At 36.1% G+C, this 23,432-nt stretch overlaps 1 protein-coding gene across 2 annotated transcripts; it reads right to left on the bottom strand.

Annotated features, from left to right (window-relative positions):
• Positions 1–4,277: 4,277 nt before the first annotated feature.
• LOC138335543 (uncharacterized) lies at positions 4,278–22,825 on the bottom strand. Of its 2 annotated transcripts, none has more exons than XM_069284679.1 (9): positions 22,762–22,825; positions 19,345–19,500; positions 14,213–14,425; positions 12,859–12,984; positions 10,194–12,241; positions 8,631–8,855; positions 7,503–7,652; positions 6,436–6,539; positions 4,278–5,614 (listed from the first exon to the last, which is right to left on the bottom strand). In XM_069284679.1, the coding sequence occupies exons 1-9, from the start codon at positions 22,812–22,814 to the stop codon at positions 5,552–5,554; spliced, it is 3,138 nt and encodes a 1,045-aa protein (XP_069140780.1). In that variant the 5' UTR covers positions 22,815–22,825; the 3' UTR covers positions 4,278–5,551. The 2 variants fall into 2 exon arrangements, with proteins under 2 accessions (XP_069140780.1, XP_069140782.1); XM_069284681.1 differs by lacking the exon at positions 22,762–22,825 and adding an exon at positions 19,671–19,817.
• Positions 22,826–23,432: the final 607 nt, after the last annotated feature.

Here is a 23,432-nt window from a genome sequence, read left to right as displayed (position 1 = left end):
TTGCATATTTCAAAAGAATTTAGATGTTAGATGCCTCCAGTGTTGGTTGAGTTGTGCTTAATCGACGATAGTGATAGTTTTGAATATAATGGAGGTTGTTTAGCTTTTCCAGCCCTTTTCCTTTTAGATCTTCTATACTTCCGACTTCAATATGTTCTAGGTCGACTCTTTGTATTTAAATTCGGTCTTGTGTAGAGACATAGCCACATCCATGATTAATGTTTAAGGTTGGTGTTTGCAGATAAGGCTTCGTTTAATGCAAGTACGTCTCAACTATTGCCGATTAAGCTTTCTTGTTCATGGTTTATCCATCTTGTTGAGAAGACCGTCTGCATATGTATACAGTACTTTCAATTGTCCTATTTGCAAATTGTTTAAATGGATCAAGTCCGTTCATGTGTTTGCAAGTCACTAAAGTTAGGCTTCCTTCCATCGAAGCCACAGCGCAATCTCCATCGCTTACATTGTACATTGAAAGTGTATTTAATGCTAGTAGATACAGCAATGGCATCCGTGTAGATCCATGTTGAATAGTTGTCTGGGGTATGGGACACCTTGGTCCTCTATGTTTATCGCTTGTACAAAGTTGGACAGGATACTTTCCATTGAAATAGATGGATTTTGATTAAGTTAAACTTTTCCTGTAAGCATTTTGTCTTTCTAATGAACTCAGAAAGGAGTCATTATCTTTTCATCAGCGTGAATCTGTTTATCCATATCTTATAGCTGTAGCTGCCTCAGATTTGACCTCATAATTTGATATCATCTTTATTTTTATTCAATGCAACTTGCAATTGTTGTTTTATTTGATTCTGATAAGCTGAAGGCGATAGTTTACCTATCACATATAGTTTCTGTTGTATTCGGCTCTGACGGAAAAGTTGTTTACAATTTTCATCAAATAGTGACGTACACCAATTTGACTGACTTGATTCCAAGGTTTATTGGTTTAACGTCCTATATTAACAGCCAGGGACATGTAAGGACGTGTCAGGTTTATTGGTAGAAAAACCATCGACCAGCGGTCAGTACCTGGCAACTGCCCCACATGGGATTCCTACTTGCGACCCAGAAGTGGAGGGCTTGAGGTAATATGTCGAGACATCTTTACCACTCGGCCACCGCGGCCCCGGATGATCTCAAGGTCGGCCAGTTTGATAAACGGACCCGAGACCGAAATAATTTTCTCTAGACCCTCGCTTTTATTTTTTCTTTGTAACTTGATTTCGCGTCCAAAATTGTACAAATCCAAAGATATTTGAATTCACAGATTTCTGTGATCGACCTAACAGTTTAGGATTATCCGAAACTGTTAGCTCGATCACAGAAATCTGCGAATTCAAAACATCAGCGGAATATTCAGAAACCCAGTGATGTATGATCGATGCTTCAAAAATTCCCCAAATAAAAGTTACATGCTCCCTGCCAACACTGTTCTAGGAATTTGATGCCTTCCGAAGGAACCAAAATCTAGCAGGGGTAGAAACGTTCCACTAAGTTGAGCGATTCCGATTGTAATGTTTACTAGGTTTGTATGGTACTATCTAAACACCAGGAAAGAACAAATGATCAACGTATGTCTGATCGTCATGCTCCGGAATTAGACAATTTGGCTTCCACAAACCAACTTATTTTCACAGCGATTTAATCTCGCGGTTTCAGGCCTAGGAACTTTTTGTAGAGATTTAATTTGGAGCTTTAGAGTTTAAAAGCTGAAGTATTGTTATAGTTGAAATATGTTTGCGGCATTTCCGCGAATTTTGTAATATCCTGCGAAAACAAGTTAATTTACAGAAGTCTATTTTTAGAATACAAACAATGAAGTCGCTCAATCATGGGTACCGTTTCACAAAGTACACGTAACTTTATGGGTACATGTAGGAGTTACGTCATGTAAATTTTTATGTGATTGTGTAACTGTTCACACTTACGACGTGCAGGTTACGTGTACCCGAAAAGTTACGCGTGCCTTGAGAAACAGTACCCTGTCCGACATTGGCCCTATGACTTCTTCATTCCAGAATATTACAAGTTATTGGGTATTTTAGCATCTGTTTATTGAGAAGAATATATTGACTCCAGGAGAACGGGTAATGGAGGATGTATCACAGCTAAAACTTCATCAATTTTCACCAGGAAAAGAGTACGAAGTATTGGTCCTTTCAAGCAACAGCATTTTCTAACTAGGAATAAAAGACAAAGCAACATATCTGTACGGTTTTATTATCATTTTAGACAATACTACATTTATAAAATCGATTAGGATAACAAATATGGGCTAAAATCGGCATTTAAATGAACAGAAAGCCATTTTTTAAAACTAGTGATTTGCACGTGGTTTTACTAATAAAGGTGAGCGCAATATACAGAAAACAAGAGGCCTAAAGGGCCTGTATATGGATGAGCTGGCAACATGTAAACTCTGCAATATACAAAGAATGGATGTTAATCTCGTCAGGTTTTATAATAGAAGTTTTACTTATTCACCCCTGATTTTTCATAATGGACTGGTCTAGTCTTTGATTTAGAAGAGTCCAAATGTGTCTTCAGGGGTGAATGAGTTAAAGGTGGGAAATTCAACAAAGATATAACATGGAGACTGGGTCGATATCTGCAATCTACACTGTTTTAACGAGATATTATTCAGAATCTATGTCAAGTGTAATAGTGAGACAAGTCTAAATAGTCAACTCTGTCATATTTCATCATTGCAATCAAGAGTATTTGATCTGAATAATGACATCTAAAGAGGAAGTCCAATTTTTAACTCAATCACCCCTGAAATTTCACAATAGACTGTTGTAGTCCTTGATTTAGAAGAGTCTAAATGTGTCGTCAGGGTGTAGGAGTTACAACAAAATTGACTTCCCTTCACCAAAGCATGCTGGGTGAGACTACAAATGTGGAACAAAATCCTTTCATGTTTAGAAAGCCATGATTATTATACAAATGGGAACAAAATTTTCATTTCTAGTTCATCATGAGAACGTTTTTGAAGAAAGATGAATAATTTTATCTGCTTTTTGACCCTTTTCTTAAAGGAAAGTTTATATAAAAAAAGGTTTCACCCAAAATTTTTTTTCATTTTACATATCAGAAAGATTTTTTTTAAAGAATTAGCTTTATTTCCCCTTATTAGGCCCCTTCAGTTTCATGGAACACAGGGCCATGATTTTTTTGTATTATAAAAAATTGGTTCCCAACCTCTTGCATGGAGAATGTAGACAAAACATGAATGAAATATTTTTATCAACAAAAGTAATCTAAAATAAAATTGTTCAGTTACCCTTGAGGACTCCACCCCTTTCCCTTGGGGCGTACAACTGTGGTTCACAATACAAAATCAAATCATCTTCACCTAAGGATGTTGGAGACATACTTTGAACAAAAGTCTTCCATTTTTACCGAAAAATAGAATTTCAAAGTATTTGTTAAAAGTTTTGTCTTTGGGGTCCAGCCCCTATGGCTTTGTACACAGAACCAAGTTTAATGAAAACAGCGCAGACCTAAAACAATACATTCCCTTTCCATATCCTACAGGTTATTAAAGAATTTTGCTTTATATTCCTCGATCCATCCCCTCTAACCCTTTTGGGGTCTTGACCAAGAGTCAATGTTTCACATTTGGGGTTAAGCTATCAAGCCACTATCGGCTAGGACAAGGAATACATATTTCCCATTAGGTGCTAAGCCTATTTGGGTCCTAATTAGGATTCAAACAAAACTTCTTCACCAAATGTTGCAATAATCCACTGAGTCGTCCAAAGCTAGTCGTCCAAAGCTAAACACATTTTAAAGAAATTGTAGAAACTTGACAGACAGATGGATGATATATCCCAAACTCTGATTAATACAGAAATGTACTCAAAAATATTGTCAATGAAAGTTTTGTGGTGAAATATCAAATTATGCTAAAACACATGTCTAGTTTATCATAATTCACCAATGATATAACATGCACAGGACATGTACCATCTTAAAAACACAGGAACATGATAAAATTACATGACACAAAAATATTTAATATTTCTATATCATATTTGATCCATCATACACAATTGTTTCAATCAGTAAAAGTTAATAACAATGAAATAAATGGATAAATTTATAAATTAAGAAGGATGTGATATACATGATTTGAATTCAAGCTTAGATTTTTATAGGAACAATTCAGTCTTGGAGTACATTAAATCTTAGTAAAGGCTCAGATTTTTAACCAGATCCAACAGCAAACTATATTAATAGTTCATAATACATAACAAAGTCACAAAAAAACCCACCATTTACATTTTAATTTAGAAATGATTCTAACAAATAAACTGAATGAGAACAGAACATTAGCACATATTTTGCTGTAAGATTTGACTAGTATAACACACATTTAAGTCAAAACGTTAATGACTTGAATACTACCAGAGACGATTGGGCCAAATCATAAACTCTTAATCATGCATGACAACTCTGAACTCCTTCACCCCTGAAGACAAAATTGAACTATTCCTATTCAAAGGCTGGAAGAATCCATTATAAATATTCAGGGGTGAATGAGTTGATCAGGCATGACAGAGGCACCAACAACTAACAAGAGGCTCACAGTTCCTGTATCGTTCATACGGTTAATTCAGTAAATGCAACACAAAAATTAACAAACTATAGATTCAGCTACAACAGCATCATGCAATGTATAATTATATGTGTAAAGCCCAACCATTTGTACAATTTTGAATTGTCAACCAATAGGGATACTGCCAATCAAATATAAGTGATATCAATTGTTTAGTCACATTTATATGAATATAGCCACACTGCCACTGCCTCCTTTGGCCCCGCCCCTATGCGTGCGGTCAGGCCAACAAATTATACGGTTTTGTATACCTTATATGGATGCCACCAATAAATGAAGTCAGTAAATACAGAACTACTGTAAATTTGGAAATTTTCATGAGAGTTTTTAACTTTTAACTTGGCAATAAGCATGTGTAAACATGTTGCAATTTTATATTTTGGTGATAAATACGCAACTTTTTTGAAATATAATCTCATAAATAAATCAAATAATAATTTTGTGTGAGGGAAATTTTAGCGTCCTGATCAGACAAGTGATCCCCAATATGTTTACATCCTAACAAGGTATCAAATCAACGACTAACTTGATGAAATGGAGAGCAGTTTATAGAGTAACCACTAAGCCTCTGACCACTCAAGTTAATTGATATCATTATTGGTGCAAAATGCGTTGGAATTTATGATGTATATCCAGATGATCATGATACACTATTTCTAAAATCTGCCATATTACTTTAAAACACAAATAAGCGTAATTCCACATAAAATTATGCTAATATTACAAAAAAAATCCTTCCTTTTATTCCATTCTTTGAAAACACATTCAATTGTCAACAAAAAATGTCTACAACAAACAATCAATAAATAAATACACAGTCTATTACTATAAATGCAAGCTATGTATCAAGTTATGGTGATTTTTTTTTTTTTTTTTTTTACTTTCTCATGATTCAAATTCTCCTTATCTCCATACGTACTAACAAAATTACTTGAAGTTACTCTGAAGCCATCCATGATAGTCATTCAGCTTGTGATCCTTGGGCTGAACCTATGAAATCAAACAAATATGCTCTTTTAGCTTTTACTTACAAATTTAAACTGTGGTTCAGTCCACTAATGTTCCTTAAGCTAACCTGTAAAAATTCTCACTCAAATCCAGAATATCATATGACATATATCATTTAAAGGATATCAATTTGATGGAAAATCATCCTCTACATTTGATACTATTTCTGTTGTAATATCCACTCCTTCACTATGTCATAGCAAAACTGAAGGTACTGTCTGTGACAGCGGATAAGTAGTTAATTTGGTCATTTGATGTACCTCAAAAGCATAAAATAACATTACATTGTGGTTGACTTTGTAATGTTGCTTTGAAGTTAGATGCCACTCTCTGTAATCTTCAAAGGAAATTTCTGCTGACCTGTGATCGGTCAGTTTTATTCTCCCGAACTGCCTTCAGTTTTACAATAAGATAGTCCATGAGTGGATGTAATGACAGTGATAGTAACCCCTGGAGTATTGGGGATGATGGAAAACTGATAGACCATGAACTATGGTCCAGATCGAAAGCCTTAGCATCATCTGGAAAACAACTCAAATGAAAGAAAGGATGGAGTGAAAGATTGATAGAGCTCAAATGAATACATCCCTGTAAACATGTTTTGATCATCTTGAATTTTTATTTCAGTTAAACAGCTATAGTAGCAATTTTTCAAATTGGCCATCTCCGATTTTTTGCAGTTAACTCATTCACCCCTGAATTTCTATAATGAACTGATCCAGCTTTAGTTTTGGAAGAGTTAAAATGTGTCTGTAGGGGGGAATGAGTTAAACTTAAAATGGCCTTAAAGTGACTTTCCTTACCTTTTTCCACTCATTCACACAAAATATCCGATAGGAGTCGTTTCCGTATTTTCCGATTCCATATAGTTCCTCAGGATAGGTCCAGTCTTTTGTAAGATACTCATCTGTAAGATATTACAAATTGACAGATAATTTTACTGATGTGCGTTTCTTAATGATCAAATAACTTCCATCTCTACAACTCTCCCCCTTGTTCAGCCATCAAGTTCTCTGACCTCAAATTAATTGCAGACTGAATTTAACAAATTGGTAACAAATTTGGTTACATTCCAGAACTCTAAAAGCGATTTAAAGGTGTCGGAGCCAAAATTTATACAAACTCTGTTCCCTTTCATACAAGCATGTTTCTGGCCAAATTTGGTTACAATCCATGTAGAACTAAATGAATAGTAGCGATTTAAGGAAATGTTGAGACGGACGATGGACGGATGGGCGCCATGACATAAGCTCACCAGCCCTTCAGGCCAGGTGAACTAAAAACTAAAGTTTCTTATTTGGACTTTTTCTGCAAATTGATTTATGGTTACTTTATGCATTAATTATATGAAAGGCTAATCCGACTCTATTAAGCACCCCCTTGTTTTTTCATTTTTATTCAGCACCCCTGATGCTCATTGGGTCAACTATGGTATCTAAAATATATCTGATTTCTTAGCTGCCTACTTTAAAAATTGGGGCTATAACCTCCCTATTACCTAGAAATAGGGTCTTATGACTAATTGAATTAAGGTCAATATAATTTATTAGAACAAATCCCATAACCATTCATACTTTCTTATTACAGGCCAAATACAAATTCTCTCAACAAAAACGAATTTTTACAATTATAACCGGCTTGACCACTTTCACTTTTAATAAATGAAGGTCGAGGTAATTTTACTAACTTTTTTTAGTACCCCTTACTTAAAGCCCACTACGTGCATTATATCAAGTTTCTTTATCTTTCACAGTTTGTAAGAATAAGTTATTTCAAGGGAAAGCCAGATGCTGGCAACTTGGTCATTTTAGGAAGCGATTTTTCTCAGATAGTAGATTCTGGTTACTTAGCTTTGCTAGACTTTATTTACCTGAAAATCTAATGATTATTTTTGCTCTCTTTTCGTGAAGTCCAAGGGGTGTAAGAAGTCGGGCAATGGCTGCAGCGTCAGCTTTCCTGGCAGTGTCTGGGTTTGGCCATTTGTTGAAAAATTTCCACAGAAGAGGGATAGCTGCCTTGCCTGCAGAGACCATTAAATATGATGTATATCAGAGACCATGAAATACATGTAAAGACCATGTATAACAGAGACCATGGAATACCATGTATAACATGTATAACAGAGACCATGGAATATCATGTATAATAGAAGCCATTAAATACTATGTAGAACAGAAACCATGAACAGGGGTGTAAAAATGTTTTCAATGTTACTTGACCCCAGCAAGTAGAGCCTAATAATTCACTAGCCTAACTTAAGATCTACTTGCCCAATAAAAATGCAAAAAACAAAATTTTTTATTGCAGAAGTTTAGTAACCACTGCAGTAAAGAATCGAAAAATCAAAACTTAAGATTTTTCTAATAACTATTTGTAATTTTTTTTACACAGAATATTTTCCTTCTATCATTAAAAGAAAATAAAACAATTGCATTGTTTGCATTTTTGAAAATATCTTTGTTGTGACGTACACTCTATTTATTTTTTTTATTTCCTGAATTCAGGAAACCAGATTCCGGCTCTATCATTAGATCCCAATATACATATTGTATTGTACCGTATTTTCCAGATACTAAGTCGCACTTGTATATAAGTCTGCGAAGCCTTTTTTTACGATTTTTTCAGTTTTTGTCATATAAGTCACACAGGTAAATAAGACGCTACGAAAAGTTAAGCCCATATTCCTACGAACACCTTCTGTGTATCGATCAATCTCTACTGAAGTTCGATAGTGATTACTGATTGATAAGAATAATTAAAACAGTCTGTAATGTTGTCAAGTAAGTAAACAGCAAATAACACTCATATTGAATATATCTTGATCAATAAAATGGATTGGGTCATGTTTTTGTTTGTTATAACTCTGCCATAACGTAAGCCTACTTCGCTACTCTCGCTCATGTCTCGCATGTTTCAAAGTTTAATTGACTTTAGTCAAATCCTATTTATCTAGAAGCACAAATTTACAGAGACAAAAAAGAAATAGTTTTATAATCACCTGTGGTTCTATTAAGGAAAATGGTGCCTATCAGGAGTTTCCAGGGATCGTGGTACAAACTCTCTTGGATAAGGCAGAATGGAGACTTGGGTGGCACCCAGGAAGTGTCCCTGTGAAGTTCTGGACGGGGAAGGAACTTCCCATTGACAAAATACTTGCTCTCTACTTTTGCCGATAGCTTTTGAGTTGGTGTAAATTCAGCATCTTCGGAATCTGATGGGATATCTACAAAATAAGAGAGACAATTTTAAATCATGGATGGATAGATGGACAAACATATGAATGATAGACAGAATGATGATGGAATTGAAGGTAAAGGACACTAGATCATGGCTAACTCACTTCATCTTGCAGGGCCATTTGTCAATTTGTATCGGGTATTTTCATTGTGATTAAAAATTACATTTACTGTATAGATTGCAATATTTGTGGACACTTTTTTTTGAAGTTTGGAGCTTTCATTTAATTTTGTGAACAGAAAGACTCAACAGAACAATGATCAAGATGATGGTAAATAAAAATTGTACGTTATATGCTATACTGTAAATATACTTATTTTAGGGCTGTCAAATTTTAGCGCAAATGTGAAAAACAGTAAATTATAATTTATTATTGCGGATATATATTAGAACTGTTTCCAGATTGGCCGACTAATACCCCTCGCTGCAGAAATTTAGTAATAACTCCATTTATAGGGGACATTGCAGAACCCTATATAGTTTATTCAACTCCCCTGTATGTCAGGGTTCTGTGTACCAAATTTTATCAAAATCTGTCAAGTAGTTTAGGAGAAATTTGCCAGAAAAAGTTGTGTCTACAGACAGATAGACAGACAAACATCCAAGCAAATCCCATCTTAACTTTGCTGCTGGGGGTAAATTAGAAAGATTCTGTGGTTCAATATATACCAGAAATGCCTATGAACTAGCGCTTCAAAGACAGTATAAAGCGGTGAAATAAAATTACTACTGAAATAGGAACATTTACAGTATTATATATGTGGTTTATATATATATAGCAACCACGAAAACAATAAAAATTTCATGTTATAAAGTAGTACTGTGAACGTGGATAGTTCTGCAAATGTTTAATTTGGCGAATGCATACATTAACCGTTCGTGATGTTGTTATGTAAAGTAGTACTGTGAATGTGGATATTTCTGCAAATGTTTAATTTGGCGAATGCATACATTAACCTTTCGTGATGTTGTTATGTAAAGTAGTACTGTGAATGTGGATATTTCTGCAAATGTTTAATTTCGCGAATGCATACATTAACCTTTCGTGATGTTGTTATGTAAAGTAGTACTGTGAATGTGGATATTTCTGCAAATGTTTAATTTCGCGAATGCATACATTAACCTTTCGTGGTGTTGTTATGTTTGTGTTAGATAGTACTCTTTTTGACTTTTAACAAGAAAGCTCTTACATGCACAAACTATTACGCACAGGTAAATTTTCGTAATCAAGCTACCTCGCGTAATTAGCGTAACTTTCCCCCTCACATAAATGTCCACGTTTATAGTACATTGTATTCCTTTCAAATGACCTTTGAACTTATACCTTCTACATGACTGATTTCTTCACTGGTGACTTGAGAGGTTGTTGCAGACAGAGATACACTTCTTGACCTTGATCTTGACCTTTCAGGACTGGACAAATGACGAGGACTGGACAAAACGGGTGATGACCTTGAACCTTCCTCCTTACTCGATCTCTGTCGCTGTGGTGACACTGGAACATTCTTTATAAACGTAAATAAATTGTCCAAATTCTCTCCTGGAGACGAACACATGTTAGATTTTGTTTCTCTTGCTGTGACACTGGGCTTCTTTTCAGTTTTTGATGTTTTATTTGCGGGTGAATTTTTTAAAGAACTTATTTTATCGGGAGATTTCTTCACTGGTGTAGACTTAGTATGAGTTTTGATGGGGGATGGTGGTGATTTGGAAGGAGAAGAAGAATTTTTTTCGTCTGGATGTGAAACGTCCTCAGATATTTCTGTACTATTGTTCTCGTCTCTATTGTCAGATTCTTTTTCATTATTTGTTGAGTTTAAAACAAGTTGAACAGCCCCACTGTCTGGCACAACAGAATTAGTGTCCAGGGGACCAGCAGTTGGGTACAACCCCTCCGGACTCCCTAAACAGTACGTATAGGCCGGACTGACCACTTGGGACATGTCAATCCCTTCAGGATTGGCTGGAACGGCCATCATATAAACACCACTGACCAGCTCTCCGGCCACCATCCCACCACCAACTACTGCCCCACTCACTATATCAGTACTGACCAGTCCAGGGGCTGTAGCATCACTGACCAAATTGCCACTCAAGGCAATTCCACTGGCAAGATGAACACCGTTTCCTTCCACATTAATCAATGGACCCCCTAACAATCCAGGACTTTCCAAATCTGTTTTTGTCTTTGGTACAGAAATGGGTAAATTTGCTGACTGTCTCCTTGTTGAATTGCGTTGTGGTTTAGGTTCATCCACACTATAGATATCAGAGCTATACCGCTTGCTTCGCATCCTTTGACGCAAAGGCCGACGTGTCGTTTCAGCCTTGTTAGGTTCTAAAGCCACACTCTCCGGAACCACTGCCTCTGTTTCCTCTGCGCTACTATCACACATGTTTTTACTGTTCATACCGACATTCTGAAACAAGTCAAATATATTATCACCGTGGGATTTCAACTTCTTGCCTACATTCTTATTTGTTTCTCTTTTCCTCCATCCTTCAGACAATGAATTGGCCATGTTCGTTTGAACTAACACATGTGGATTGAGGACAGTGGTCTGCTCGGAGTTCATGTTCTCGTCTGGGAACGAGTCCTTATACTCGTTTTCCATTAAGGGAGAGTCTAATTTCTCATCAAAAGAGTCAAATTTGCTCACATTATCCTGAACACTAAGAGATGATTTCCTATTTCTCTTTTTTATGGAACCATTTTGCTCTGGATCCACTACTTTTGATTTTCGACCTTGACCTTGCTCAATTATTTTTGTTCTCTGACCTCCAGCTTTCCCTTTCTTTTTCTGCTTTTTAGCTGTGGGGACTTCCTCCTCCCCCTCCTCCTCAATTTTAGTATGTTTCACACCTGGACCAAATGCCATTTTGATCACAAGTTTCTGTGCAAGCGTTTTCTTGGGTGAGTGATTTTTGCGTTTTCCCAGTTGTACAGGCATCTGTTCAGGCTCCTCCTTAGGTGGATCACCTTTAGAATTTGATCTAGAACGCTTCCGACTGAGTTTTGGAGAGAATTTCACACTTTCACTACTAAAACTCTTTTTCTCAAGCTTACGCGGTTTCCCAGATTTCAATGTCTTCAACTTCCCTGCCCGACTTGGAGTTTTGGATACTATTTTAATTGCTTTTGTTGAAGATCTCGGAGGCGATTTAATTTTGTCTGTGGACTTCACAGTGGGTGATTTCATGATTTTCTCAGCCTTGCTTCTCCTCTGTCCTTTTTTCGTTACACTACCCTGGTTTGTACTGTGGTGTTTGCCTCGTACAGTAAAGTCAAATGATTCTACGTCTAAGTCCAACTGTTTCTCTTTCACAAATGTGGCAAGTTCTGTCTTTGATCTTATCTTCTTTCCAGATGGGCTGGAAAATACATTGTATTATAGTCAAACTTGTTAATTGGATGATTGAAACAATAACACATGCAAAATGTTATCAGGTAAACTTAAATCAAATAAAGTTCAAATCATCTGGACACAGCAGAAAAAATATATTTTAGAGTTAAGAATTTGACTTGAGATCGACCTTTTGACCACATATTTATCTCATTTCACAAAATTTTTTGGGATGAATTTAAAATGAAATTTCCTGAAATTAACTGGATATTGACCAGAGTGAAAATTTTACCTGAATACACTTAAACACATTTTTTTTCATGTCAATTTTATAATTCGTCAAAAATTGACTTGATCTTTTCTTTCTCTTTATTCATATAAATCAAAATTGATCTCATTTTCAGGTAAATATCAGGTGAGTTTCGGGCAAGATCTTTTCTGATTGAGATAAGTTATACTGTATCACAACATTTATAAAACCCTGTTTACAATTTTCTAAATCAGGTTATGTCACATGAGCAACAACTTTTGGTTATGATGTTTATGAAGGGCTAGCTGACCTACAAACCGGTAAACAATAAATTGTCTCTCAGTATTTTTATAAAAATTTAACATAAGTTGGCTACACTATCATGACATCAATACCTGTATATATACACATCGTATTTGCCTGCTGACTTTCCATTGAGGCGTTGCACCACACGACGACTCCATCCCTCCGGCAGGTTTTTGTCATGCAACATAGGCGATATGTCATACGTATGGTCTCCCCTGAATAACAAAAAATTAATTCTAATTTATCTGTATAGTCTTCCTTGTATAAAGGAAAGGTAAAATTAAATTTCTCTAACTGGTGAATTATGGCCTTACCACCTCAAGCTCAATCACTCTAAGTTAGACGATAAGGATTAATAGAATCTTTCATCCTCTTTTGGGTGAGACAGGAGATCTCAACTCAAGGGATTAAATTCTTAAATTGTCAAACATGAGGCTGTGCCGAGTGTTTGACAGCTTAAAAATCTTATCCCAAGAGTTGAGATCTCCTGTCTCACCCCAAAGAGGGTGAATGATTCTTTTTCTCTTATCCCGTGTACGACTTTGTGTCTCTAATAGACCTGTCACTTATGCAAGCGAGGATGACGTAACCTCAATGAATTGTTGTCTTTGCCATCTTTGTGACGTCATTTCATTGTTGTCGTGACATTACAATACTATTACCGTAACGTCATAATACTGTTGTTGTGACGTCATACAATTGTTGAGCACATTCTTAGATCTCTCTTAGATCTTTACTCTTAGGTGAGATAGAAAAATCTCACACCAGTAAAACTGTGGATATCCTTGTCTGGGGTAAGAGAATAATAGAATCCTTCACCCTCTTTAAGGTGGAACAAGGAAATCTCAACCCAAAGGGTAAGATTTTTAATAAGGTGTTTGACAGCTTAAGAATCTTACACCAAGAGCTGATATTTACCTTGATTTACTCTCGAGAAGGTAAATGATTGTTTTCTCTTAATCTGTACTTCTCTTAATCGTTTATGACGTATTCGTTGTGCGCATTTCATCAATGCACTACCATGTTGATGTCATGGTATCATTGTTGTGATGTCATACAAATGTTCTGAGTGTGAAGACTGTCTTGCTCTGGGTAAAATAGAGATATCTTACCCTCACTGGATATCTCTGCCCAGGCTAAGAGAAAAGATATTTCCCAACACTTGACAGAGTTACCCTGCTGTAGCTCAAAAATATATATCTACCCTATAACACTGGGGTAGGGAAAAGACCCCTTACATGCTCTATACAATTAATTCACAATGAACAATATTTTTATGACAACAGACAAATGGCAACTAAAACAGGCCATAGGCAACTACAATCAGCCACTTGATATCTCAGTGACCTGGAGTACAATACCTTATTTAGGGAAACATCATTTTCATTTAGAGCTTTTAACTGACGTTGTTTCCATACTTATGGTAATGTAAATATCACTGACCTGATCTGAACAGGAGGAGGCTGAATAAATACAACATCACTGGTGGTAGACTCTCTTGCGTCGTCTACATCAGCGTACGCATGATCGTCAGTATAAATACTCTGCTGCTCCAGGTCAGCCGCTGGTACGTCGTCCATGTAGCCAACACTCTCCCCCAGCAAGGCCTCGTCTGAGTTGTCCAAGTCAACTGGTTTGTTGTGGTCATCATCATATCTACCAAGTAAATAATTTGATCAGGTTATATAGTTTCACTGGTTACAACTTTAAAGCCACACCATACTTAACTATCTACAAAAAGTCAAGTTAGGTTCGACCCCGATATTGTTAGTATTTGTAGATGCAGTTGAAATTAAGTTATATTAAAGAATATTTATAATGACTTCTTTATAACTTTGGTACAGCAGTTCTTGAAAGTTGATAAACATGCCTTCATTTTAAACTGGTTGCCATAGAAGTTACGAGTATTGCCAAACGGAAGTTGGAAAGTTCATGACCAGTTCTCGGAAGAGTTCTGGCAGATGTTACATAGTTACAGTAGTCACATGACGTTCTCAGAAACGATGTTACAATGTCATTTAACTTTGGCTTGTTTGACTAAATGGGAGCCATCTAGCGATGCTCAATATTTATCTGATTGTTATCGAATGTTTCCGAATCATTATCGCTCATCTTGACTTCGATTAAGTCATGTCTCTGCTTGATTTACAACAGGATCTTTTTACTAACATTCTTCTAAATCATGTAAAAAATAAGACAGATACAGATATTAGGACTTTAACAATTTTGACATTAATATCCGCTGATGAGAGTGCCATTCTACTAGGCTTTATTAAGTCTCTTATAAGACTATAATTTCATAATTAACTATTCGGTTTTTTGCATATAAAAGAGCTATTTCCTTTGTTGGAATGTATTATTTGTGACATCATTATCATTTTAGAGAAATTCACGCCATTTTCTCTGAAAAATATAATGTTACACTCGCAAACATACCTCACAATTGATTCTTACCTGCAAGGGTAGATAACTCTTTAATATGGAAAGAAGTAATAGTGGCAACAGTGGATTACATACATATTGTAGAAGCTGCGAAAGCGCTATAGATTGCATATCTTTTTATTATTTTTTCTTTAAAGGTGATAAAAACAGAACGGACATGGAAAATGAGATAATACGCTAGAAACATTTGTAATGCCTATCTAAACATATGCCAGTTTGATATTTGCTTATATTTTGTCTCTAAATAGTAAAATTAATGAAAGCAATCTTCACATCTTTTCGACGACAGATTTTTTCTATGACTTACCTCCCTTGAGTTCCGATGAGTTGTGACGTCATCTGAGACAATCAACTACCGGAAGCCGGTGTGCCGATCGCGGAACTGTCAACATGCATGTGTATTTTAGCCACATGTCTTAGTACTTACGGAAATACACACGGAGAAAAATATGTTATATTTCGACTTATTGGGTAGCGTGATTTATCCCCTACATAATGCCACATTATTGACGTCATAACCTATGAAATGACGTCACTACATGTAAATAATGATGTCATTAATGTCGCGGGTACATATGTGATGTGGCGTATGGTGTGCCAGGGGTTAAACCACGAATGAATAAGTAGTTCTTTCCTATTCAGTCCACCCTGGAGTAATAGACTGTGCATGTATGTAATTTATAGTTTACACATAAAATTAACCGAGGAGTTTTGATATACATAGAATCTACTGGTAATTTTATGTGCGAAATAAGATCGTAGCGAAGATGGACAATTATTGGGGCCCACTTCTTTAGACCTATGTTTTAATAGAAAAATCATCTGTTACAAACATACGGAGACATGAAAAATACATGCAGATTAAAAGAAAAAAACTCAATAATTTATAAGTTGTGTCTTTTTGCCCCCCATTTTCGTCGACTGAAATGTTCTCAAAATGCGCATTAAAAAGAAAAGAGGTCCTTATGCACATTTTTCATACTTCATTTTAGGGATTTTCATATTTATTTTGGGTTACACAACAATGTGCCGGTGGTGTGAAACCGGTATGTTCAGATCTAGTCCGCTAAACCTGCCTATATTATTAGGCTTTTTAAAAAAATTTTTGCCTAATATATAGGAAAAAAAACACCCTAATAATATAGGCAGGTTTAGCGGACTAGTTCAGATCGAGCAGGGTTGCATAATGATATGACGACATTCACAGTTATCATTATTTAATTGCAGGAATTTAAATTCGAAAAATTACCATGTTAAGAACGCTCTAAAGTCATCAAAATACATCGTAAAACTCATCTCAGCAATTGTAAATACATTTAGAAATATTTTTCCTTCTCGGGGGAGACCTTAGGACCCCCAAAAAACAAAATCTTTCGCCTTAAGCCCTCGCAAAATCATAAAATATACATCGTGAAACTCATATCTCAGTCATTCTAAATTGTAATATCTTTATCGGGGTCTCCTCCGAACCCCCGAAACACCACAATGCTCGCAAATTTGGCCAATTTTAGTACTCATTAAAGGGACAATGCACTCAGGCTAATTCTTTTACATAAACAAGAAGCAAAATATGGCATAAATGTATTGTTCTACATTTCTTATGAAACATATAACGTAAAACATTGATAAATTCCACGACATTGTTAAGTATTTTAATTAATATCGTTGAAATATCAAATCGTTGATCAATACGATTAAGCAGGTACAATATGGACCCATACCTGAGTCAAAGTAACGCAAGTTAAACAAATAAACTACATAACCACTGAGAAGGTGATAAAATAATTTTTAGGCAAGACAATTCACATAATAAGGTAAACACACTACTGTCAGAGCGATTTGAGCAGTTCTAGACAAAAGTTGCATTACTCTACGAGCAAGGGACAGGGTTCGGCATACAAGAAGTTCGACCACAATGTGTAATGGCGGACAGCGAGCGAGTTTGAACACCTACACACATGTCACAACCACAGACTTTTCGTGCATATCACAGTAAAACCGACTGATTTAATTTCCATTAGAACTGGGTTTTTTTTTCGATATATGTACAAACTTTAATGTTCTCTTAGACTGAATTGTCCCTTTAATTTCCTGTTATATTCTACATAGTACACTTGCGTATATATATGTAGAATGCGAATTTTACCGATTTTTTTTTATTTAGACCCCTAGATCGTCTCATAATGGTCAATAGGCTATCTAGTGTGCTGTGGTCTGTGCGTATACTTTTAAAATTTACTAAGGTCGACAGGTTTCTTATTTCCAAAACTCCGCACGGTTAGAAAATATAATGAAGCGGTCTTGTAAATGATTTGTGTTTTATAAGAAATATATGTTGTTTCATGGTCCTGACTGTGTTAGTTGAACTATTACATGTGTATCTTGTCCATGCATGAGTACATGTCATCCATATTAGGTCATTGTATCTAGTATCTGTGTTTTGTGTCCCGTCTTTTTTATCGGCCGTGCGTGTATTGTTACTACTGTACGTGTTATTCTATTTCGTACACATCAGTAAAACTCATTATAGAACTTTAAGAAAATAAATAAGTCTAGCCCTTTCTGTGCTGTGTTCTGAAGGATTAAGCTTCAAATAGGAAATATAGAGGTGTGCAGTACGTACATAAGGCGGGATAGGGGCACGTTTATCGCGGTATGATAGGGTTTTGGATAGGGTATGAAGGGTGGCGGTTTTTTTTTTATAAAATATGCATTATATGTACATGTATGTGCATGTAGCATGTAGTCTCATTGTAATTTGGGTCCATTTTCTTGTAAAGTTATATTTCTTCTTGTTGGTTTAACTTTAAAGTCTATGTTTTGAGTTTTAATTTACAGACAAAAGTCAAGCGCAACCCCCTTGAACCTGAGTCAGTGACACACACGTACACGGTGTCAAATGGCTTTTAAAGATGCTCCACCGCCGACAGAGCATAAATGATATTCATCATTTGAACAATAATTGGTGTTTAATCGTGTATATATATGTCTAATTAACACAAACAATAATATAGAATAATTTATTTCGCCTTTGGTGCATGCGCAATCAGTACTTAATTCCATATAGGATATAGTAACACGGATTTTTTTCGGGATGCAATTAATTATATTTCATGTTTTTAACTTGAAGTAAAATTAGAAGCTCACAAACTGTTCAATGGTGGTAATGGTGTATAGTAAGTAACTTTTGTAACTGAAGAAAAATACTAAATCGTCTGCTCCTGTTTTTGATAGTTAAAATTTACCATTTGTCAGCGGTGGAGCATCTTTAACATACTGAACATAACAATTTTATAGCCCAGAATATGACGATAAGAATGAGTAAGCTATCGTTTCTATTATATCATTGTATGTTATAGATTATATACGGATTCATTTCCACTATTCAATGTAGCAACTACACGTAGCGCGACTGTTTTAAATATCTATAATCGCAAATACCGCAACACTGCCCCATTGAGTTTCCCGGCTCTTGTCACAGCTGTTGGTCTCAGATGACGTCATGAATCTACGGCCACCTGGTGATATCAGGGGCGATAAGCGATGCGATCGTTCTAGACAAGGGTCGTTGTGGACTTCGTTTCAAGCACATTTTATGGAAATTACGTCAAATACAACCTGTATTTTTTGTTGGAAATCATAAAGTGCACCACAATAAACAAATATCAACACAAAAATAGCATATTTAAAATCTGTTTTTATCACCTTTAAATATGCATATATATATATATAAATGATTTTTATCAAACACATGAATGATAGATATTTTCTCTGTCCATCTTTTACCTTTTTATTCAAAATATTTGATTACTCGAAGCCAATTATTCTGATCCATCAGAATTCCTTCCCTTTGAACGATGAAGTTAAACAAAGGGATGAAACTCTGATATATCATAATTGAGTCAATACAGTGCTACAGTAATAAATTTCATTTGAATGAAAAAGTAGGTCAAATGTCCATTATTAATACCCTGTAAAAGTTGTGTTTGAGGGGATGGGTGGGGATTCAATTTGACTGCATTTATGTGTATGCACGTCTGTCAATTCAACTTCAGTCAGTCTTTATAATTAGTCACCTTTTAAAAAACATCTATGTTTTAACTACCTTTACTGTATCTGCTGCAATTGCTTACCTATATGCGGCAGAATCTTCAAAATTTGGATCTACATAATCAAAGCCATCTTCCTCTTGTCCATGGTCCATCCTCATAGCTTCATCATCTGATAACCTGCTCTCCTCCTCCTCATTCGGTTGGGCATCTGGGTCATGGATGATTGTTGGTAGTACGCTTCAACAAATCCAAATTATTTTTGATTTTATTAATCAGATACTGATGAATACATGTTCAAGGGCCAGATGGGATCAAATCACTCCCATAATCATGTGATCTGGTGATTATATAATCATATTTATTAAGGTATATGCCGCAAAAGGAAAGACTCTGTATAACATTTTTACTTTAGGCCCTTAATGAAGCATATAGATATGGTGTCATGGTAGCCATCTTCAATTTGGGATCAACCAATGATGTATCTATAACAACACTTTGTTGAGATCATATCAGGATCATTTCAGGCAAGTTTCAGCCAAATCTCACTGGTAGAATTTAAGAAGAAGTTCAAAATGTGTTTTCAAAATGGTGGCTGTGGTGCCCATCTTGGATTTCGGATCGACCTGAAAAATAACAACAATTTGTTGGGACAAGGTCAGGATCATTTCAAGCAAGTTTCAGACAAATTGCACTGGTAGTACTTGAGAAGACATTTAAAATGTGAAAAGTTTACTGATTGCAGAACGACTATTGTCATTTTGTTTTCCTGATGAGTCTGAAAATCAGCATGACACTCCGAGTGCCCTAGGGAAACCTACATATGAAATTTGAGATAGATCCCTTCGGCACTTTCTTAGAAATAGCGGTAACAAACATCAACTGCCAAATTCATAGATTGCTGCTTGTTGGCGGCCATATTGTTTTTCTGATCAGTCTGAAAATCAGCAAGACACTCCTAGAGTCCAAGGGATGAAATTAAATAGGGACACTTGAAGTCACCTTAAATATAAAGCAACTGGGAACACTTTTTTTAATAACCTATCAAAAGCTTTGAATGATTTTAGCTCATTTGACCTAGTGTATATGTGACCAACATCATAATATTGGCAGCACTTAATCCATCCCTTCTTTATTTGTATAAGGCTCATAGACAGCCAGGGTTATTTTAAGTCAAACTTTACTGTATGCCTGTCCTATGTTGAAATTGTCCTACGGCGTAATAAAACACAAGAGGCCCAGAGGGCCTGTATCGCTCACCTGGTTTTTTGTTAGTAATTATCACAAGACTCTGACAATTAGAAAAATAAGCAAAATTGACTCCCAAAGTTTAATTTTGAAATCACAACCATACAATGATGCTATTGATACCATACAAATATGCTATCCAATACATAGGTTCAGAGACAAAGTAATTTATATGAAAATAGTAGCCTAATTGACCTTTTGACCTCGCATCTATTGCCGTCTAAGGCCCCGGGGGTCAGCCCTATCATTTGTACAATTTCAAATCCCAACCCTATAAGGATGCTACCATTGCATTATAAGTGCTCTTCCATTCTTAGTTGCAGAGAAGAAGTCGTTTATATGGAAATAGCTAAATTGACCCCTTTTGACCCCACCCTTCAGGCCCCCAGGGAGTCAGCCCCATCATTTGCAAAATTTTGAATCCAAACCCTATAAGGATGTAACCATTGCATTATGAGCGAGAAAAAGTCATTTATATGGAAATTGACCACTTTTGACCCCGCCCCTCAGGCCCCCGGGGGGTCAGCCCTATCATTTGCACAATTTTGAATCCCCACCCTGTAAGGATACTACCATTGTATTATGGGTGCTATACCGTGCTTAGTTTCAGAGAAGAAGTCGTTTATATGGAAATAGCCAAATTGGCCACTTTTGACCCCGCCCCTCAGGCCCCCTGGGGGTCAGCCCCATCATTTGCACAATTTTGAATCCCCACCCTATAAGGATGCTACCATTGCATTATGGGTGCTATCCCATGCTTGGTTTCAGAGAAGAAGTCGTTTATATGGAAATAGCCAAATTGACCCCTTTTGACCCCGCCCCTCAGGCCCCCGGGGGGTCAGCCCCATCATTTGTACAATTTTGAATCCCCACCCTATAAGGATGCTACCATTGCATTATGGGTGCTATACCATGCTTGGTTTCAGAGAAGAAGTCGTTTATATGAAAATAGCCAAATTGACCCCTTTTGACCCCGCCCCTCAGGCCCCCCGGGGGTCAGCCACATCATTTGTACAATTTTGAATCCCCACCCTATAAAGATGCTACCATTGCATTATGAGTGCTATCTCATGCTTAGTTTCAGAGAAGAAGTCGTTTATATGGAAATAGCCAAATTGACCCCATTTGACCCCGCCCCTCAGGCCCCCGGGGGGTCAGCCCCATCATTTGTACAATTTTGAATCCCCACCCTATAAGGATGCTACCATTGCATTATGGGTGCTATCCCATGCTTGGTTTCAGAGAAGAAGTCGTTTATATGGAAATAGCCAAATTGACCCCTTTTGGCCCAGCCCCTCAGGCCCCTGAGGGGTCAGCCCCATCATTTGTACAATTTTCAGTTAGTAGCCCATAAGGATGCTACCAGTCAAATTTTGTTGAAATCCGACCAGCGGTTATGGAGAAGAAGTCGATTGTTGACGGACGGGACGGACGGACGGACGGACGGACGGACGCCGGACGCCGGACGCCACGGTATGGCATAAGCTCACCTTGGTCCTTCGGACCAGGTGAGCTAAAAATGTAAAATTCTGGCCATGGGCACGGAATCTATAGCTAGTTGTTGCTTGAAGTTGTTTAAATGTTAATATTAATGAACAATATCCTGCTGTGCCTTAAGCTCAATTTCTGTTCATGCAAATGAGCTAAAAATCAAGATGCAGGTTCTTATAGGCCAATTCTGTATATGAATAATACAGAATTATCTGCCCTTGCAGTGTAACAATGCTATTGATTGTTACATCATATATTTAGTGACTGTATTTTTGAAAACTACACATTATCATCTCGAAATAACGCAATGACGTTAAAATTGATACATACCAGCAATGGCAGCTAAGTATGTTATATGCAAAGACGACATACAAAATAACGTCGCACTTTCATTACAAACTTCTCATGTCAGTACAACCAAATCTAAATGAAAAGTCAGTAAATGTTATGAAAACAACAAACAAATATTTTATCAGCGTTTCTGGCTTCAAAAATATCTTAAGAAAAACAAAACCATCGATTTTCTTAAATGTATGCCCAAATAGCATGATATATACAGCGGAAATATACAACTTGCGAATACTTTCGTCCGGGGTTCTTCTACAAACTGGATATGGGGCAAAAAATACAGGAGTTTGTCGCTTCATTTTTAATGCATTGCGAGCATGATCTACAATTTAGTTGGTTTTGCAATAATTAACGACATAATTTTGCCTTTTTGCTTGGCGCCCAGTTATATTTAGAAAACATTAACACACTTACAAGGGCTGCATTGCAACGTACAACGCATGTGGCCCGCCGTCCTCATCCTCCATGTTTGTTGATATATTAGGAGGGTTATACAAATTAAGGATTGGATAAAACGAAACGAAATGAAAAATTATCGTCGGTTTCTCATTAGTTCCAACAGAAATTTATATATATACGTTTTTTGTTCGAGTAACATTAATATGGAAATCAAAATGGTCTATTATTATGTGCTATGGTATTGACATTATTAATAAAAAGCTAACCTGTACTTATAAATAGATAATTTAGTTATTACACTGCCTATACTGTATACTTTCTAGACTAAAAATAGAATACGTGCATATAATCCGATAAGTGTGATGTCCTCGATGTTTTGACTATCAGTAAAGTAAGCTCAGAGATTTAAATAAATGATAATCTTAATAGCATCTAGAATAGTTTAGATGTTCCGTCAAATAATATATACATGTATATTACAATGAAACAATAGTATGAAAAATAAAACTCAACGACCTTCCTCTCTTGATACTTTCGCCATTTTGATGGCTATTCAAGAATATAAAATCTTAAGGAATAAAAGTATATATCGTTAATTGTGCTTAGCAGAAATTACATAGACAGTGTGGACAAATTAATTTCAACATGAGAAGTTTGGATTAAACTTTCTATTTTAAAATATAGGT

Source organism: Argopecten irradians, chromosome 11 (assembly GCF_041381155.1).
Source record: "Argopecten irradians isolate NY chromosome 11, Ai_NY, whole genome shotgun sequence".
Lineage (NCBI taxonomy): Eukaryota > Metazoa > Mollusca > Bivalvia > Pectinida > Pectinidae > Argopecten > Argopecten irradians.
This window is presented reverse-complemented; position numbering and strand designations above follow the sequence as displayed.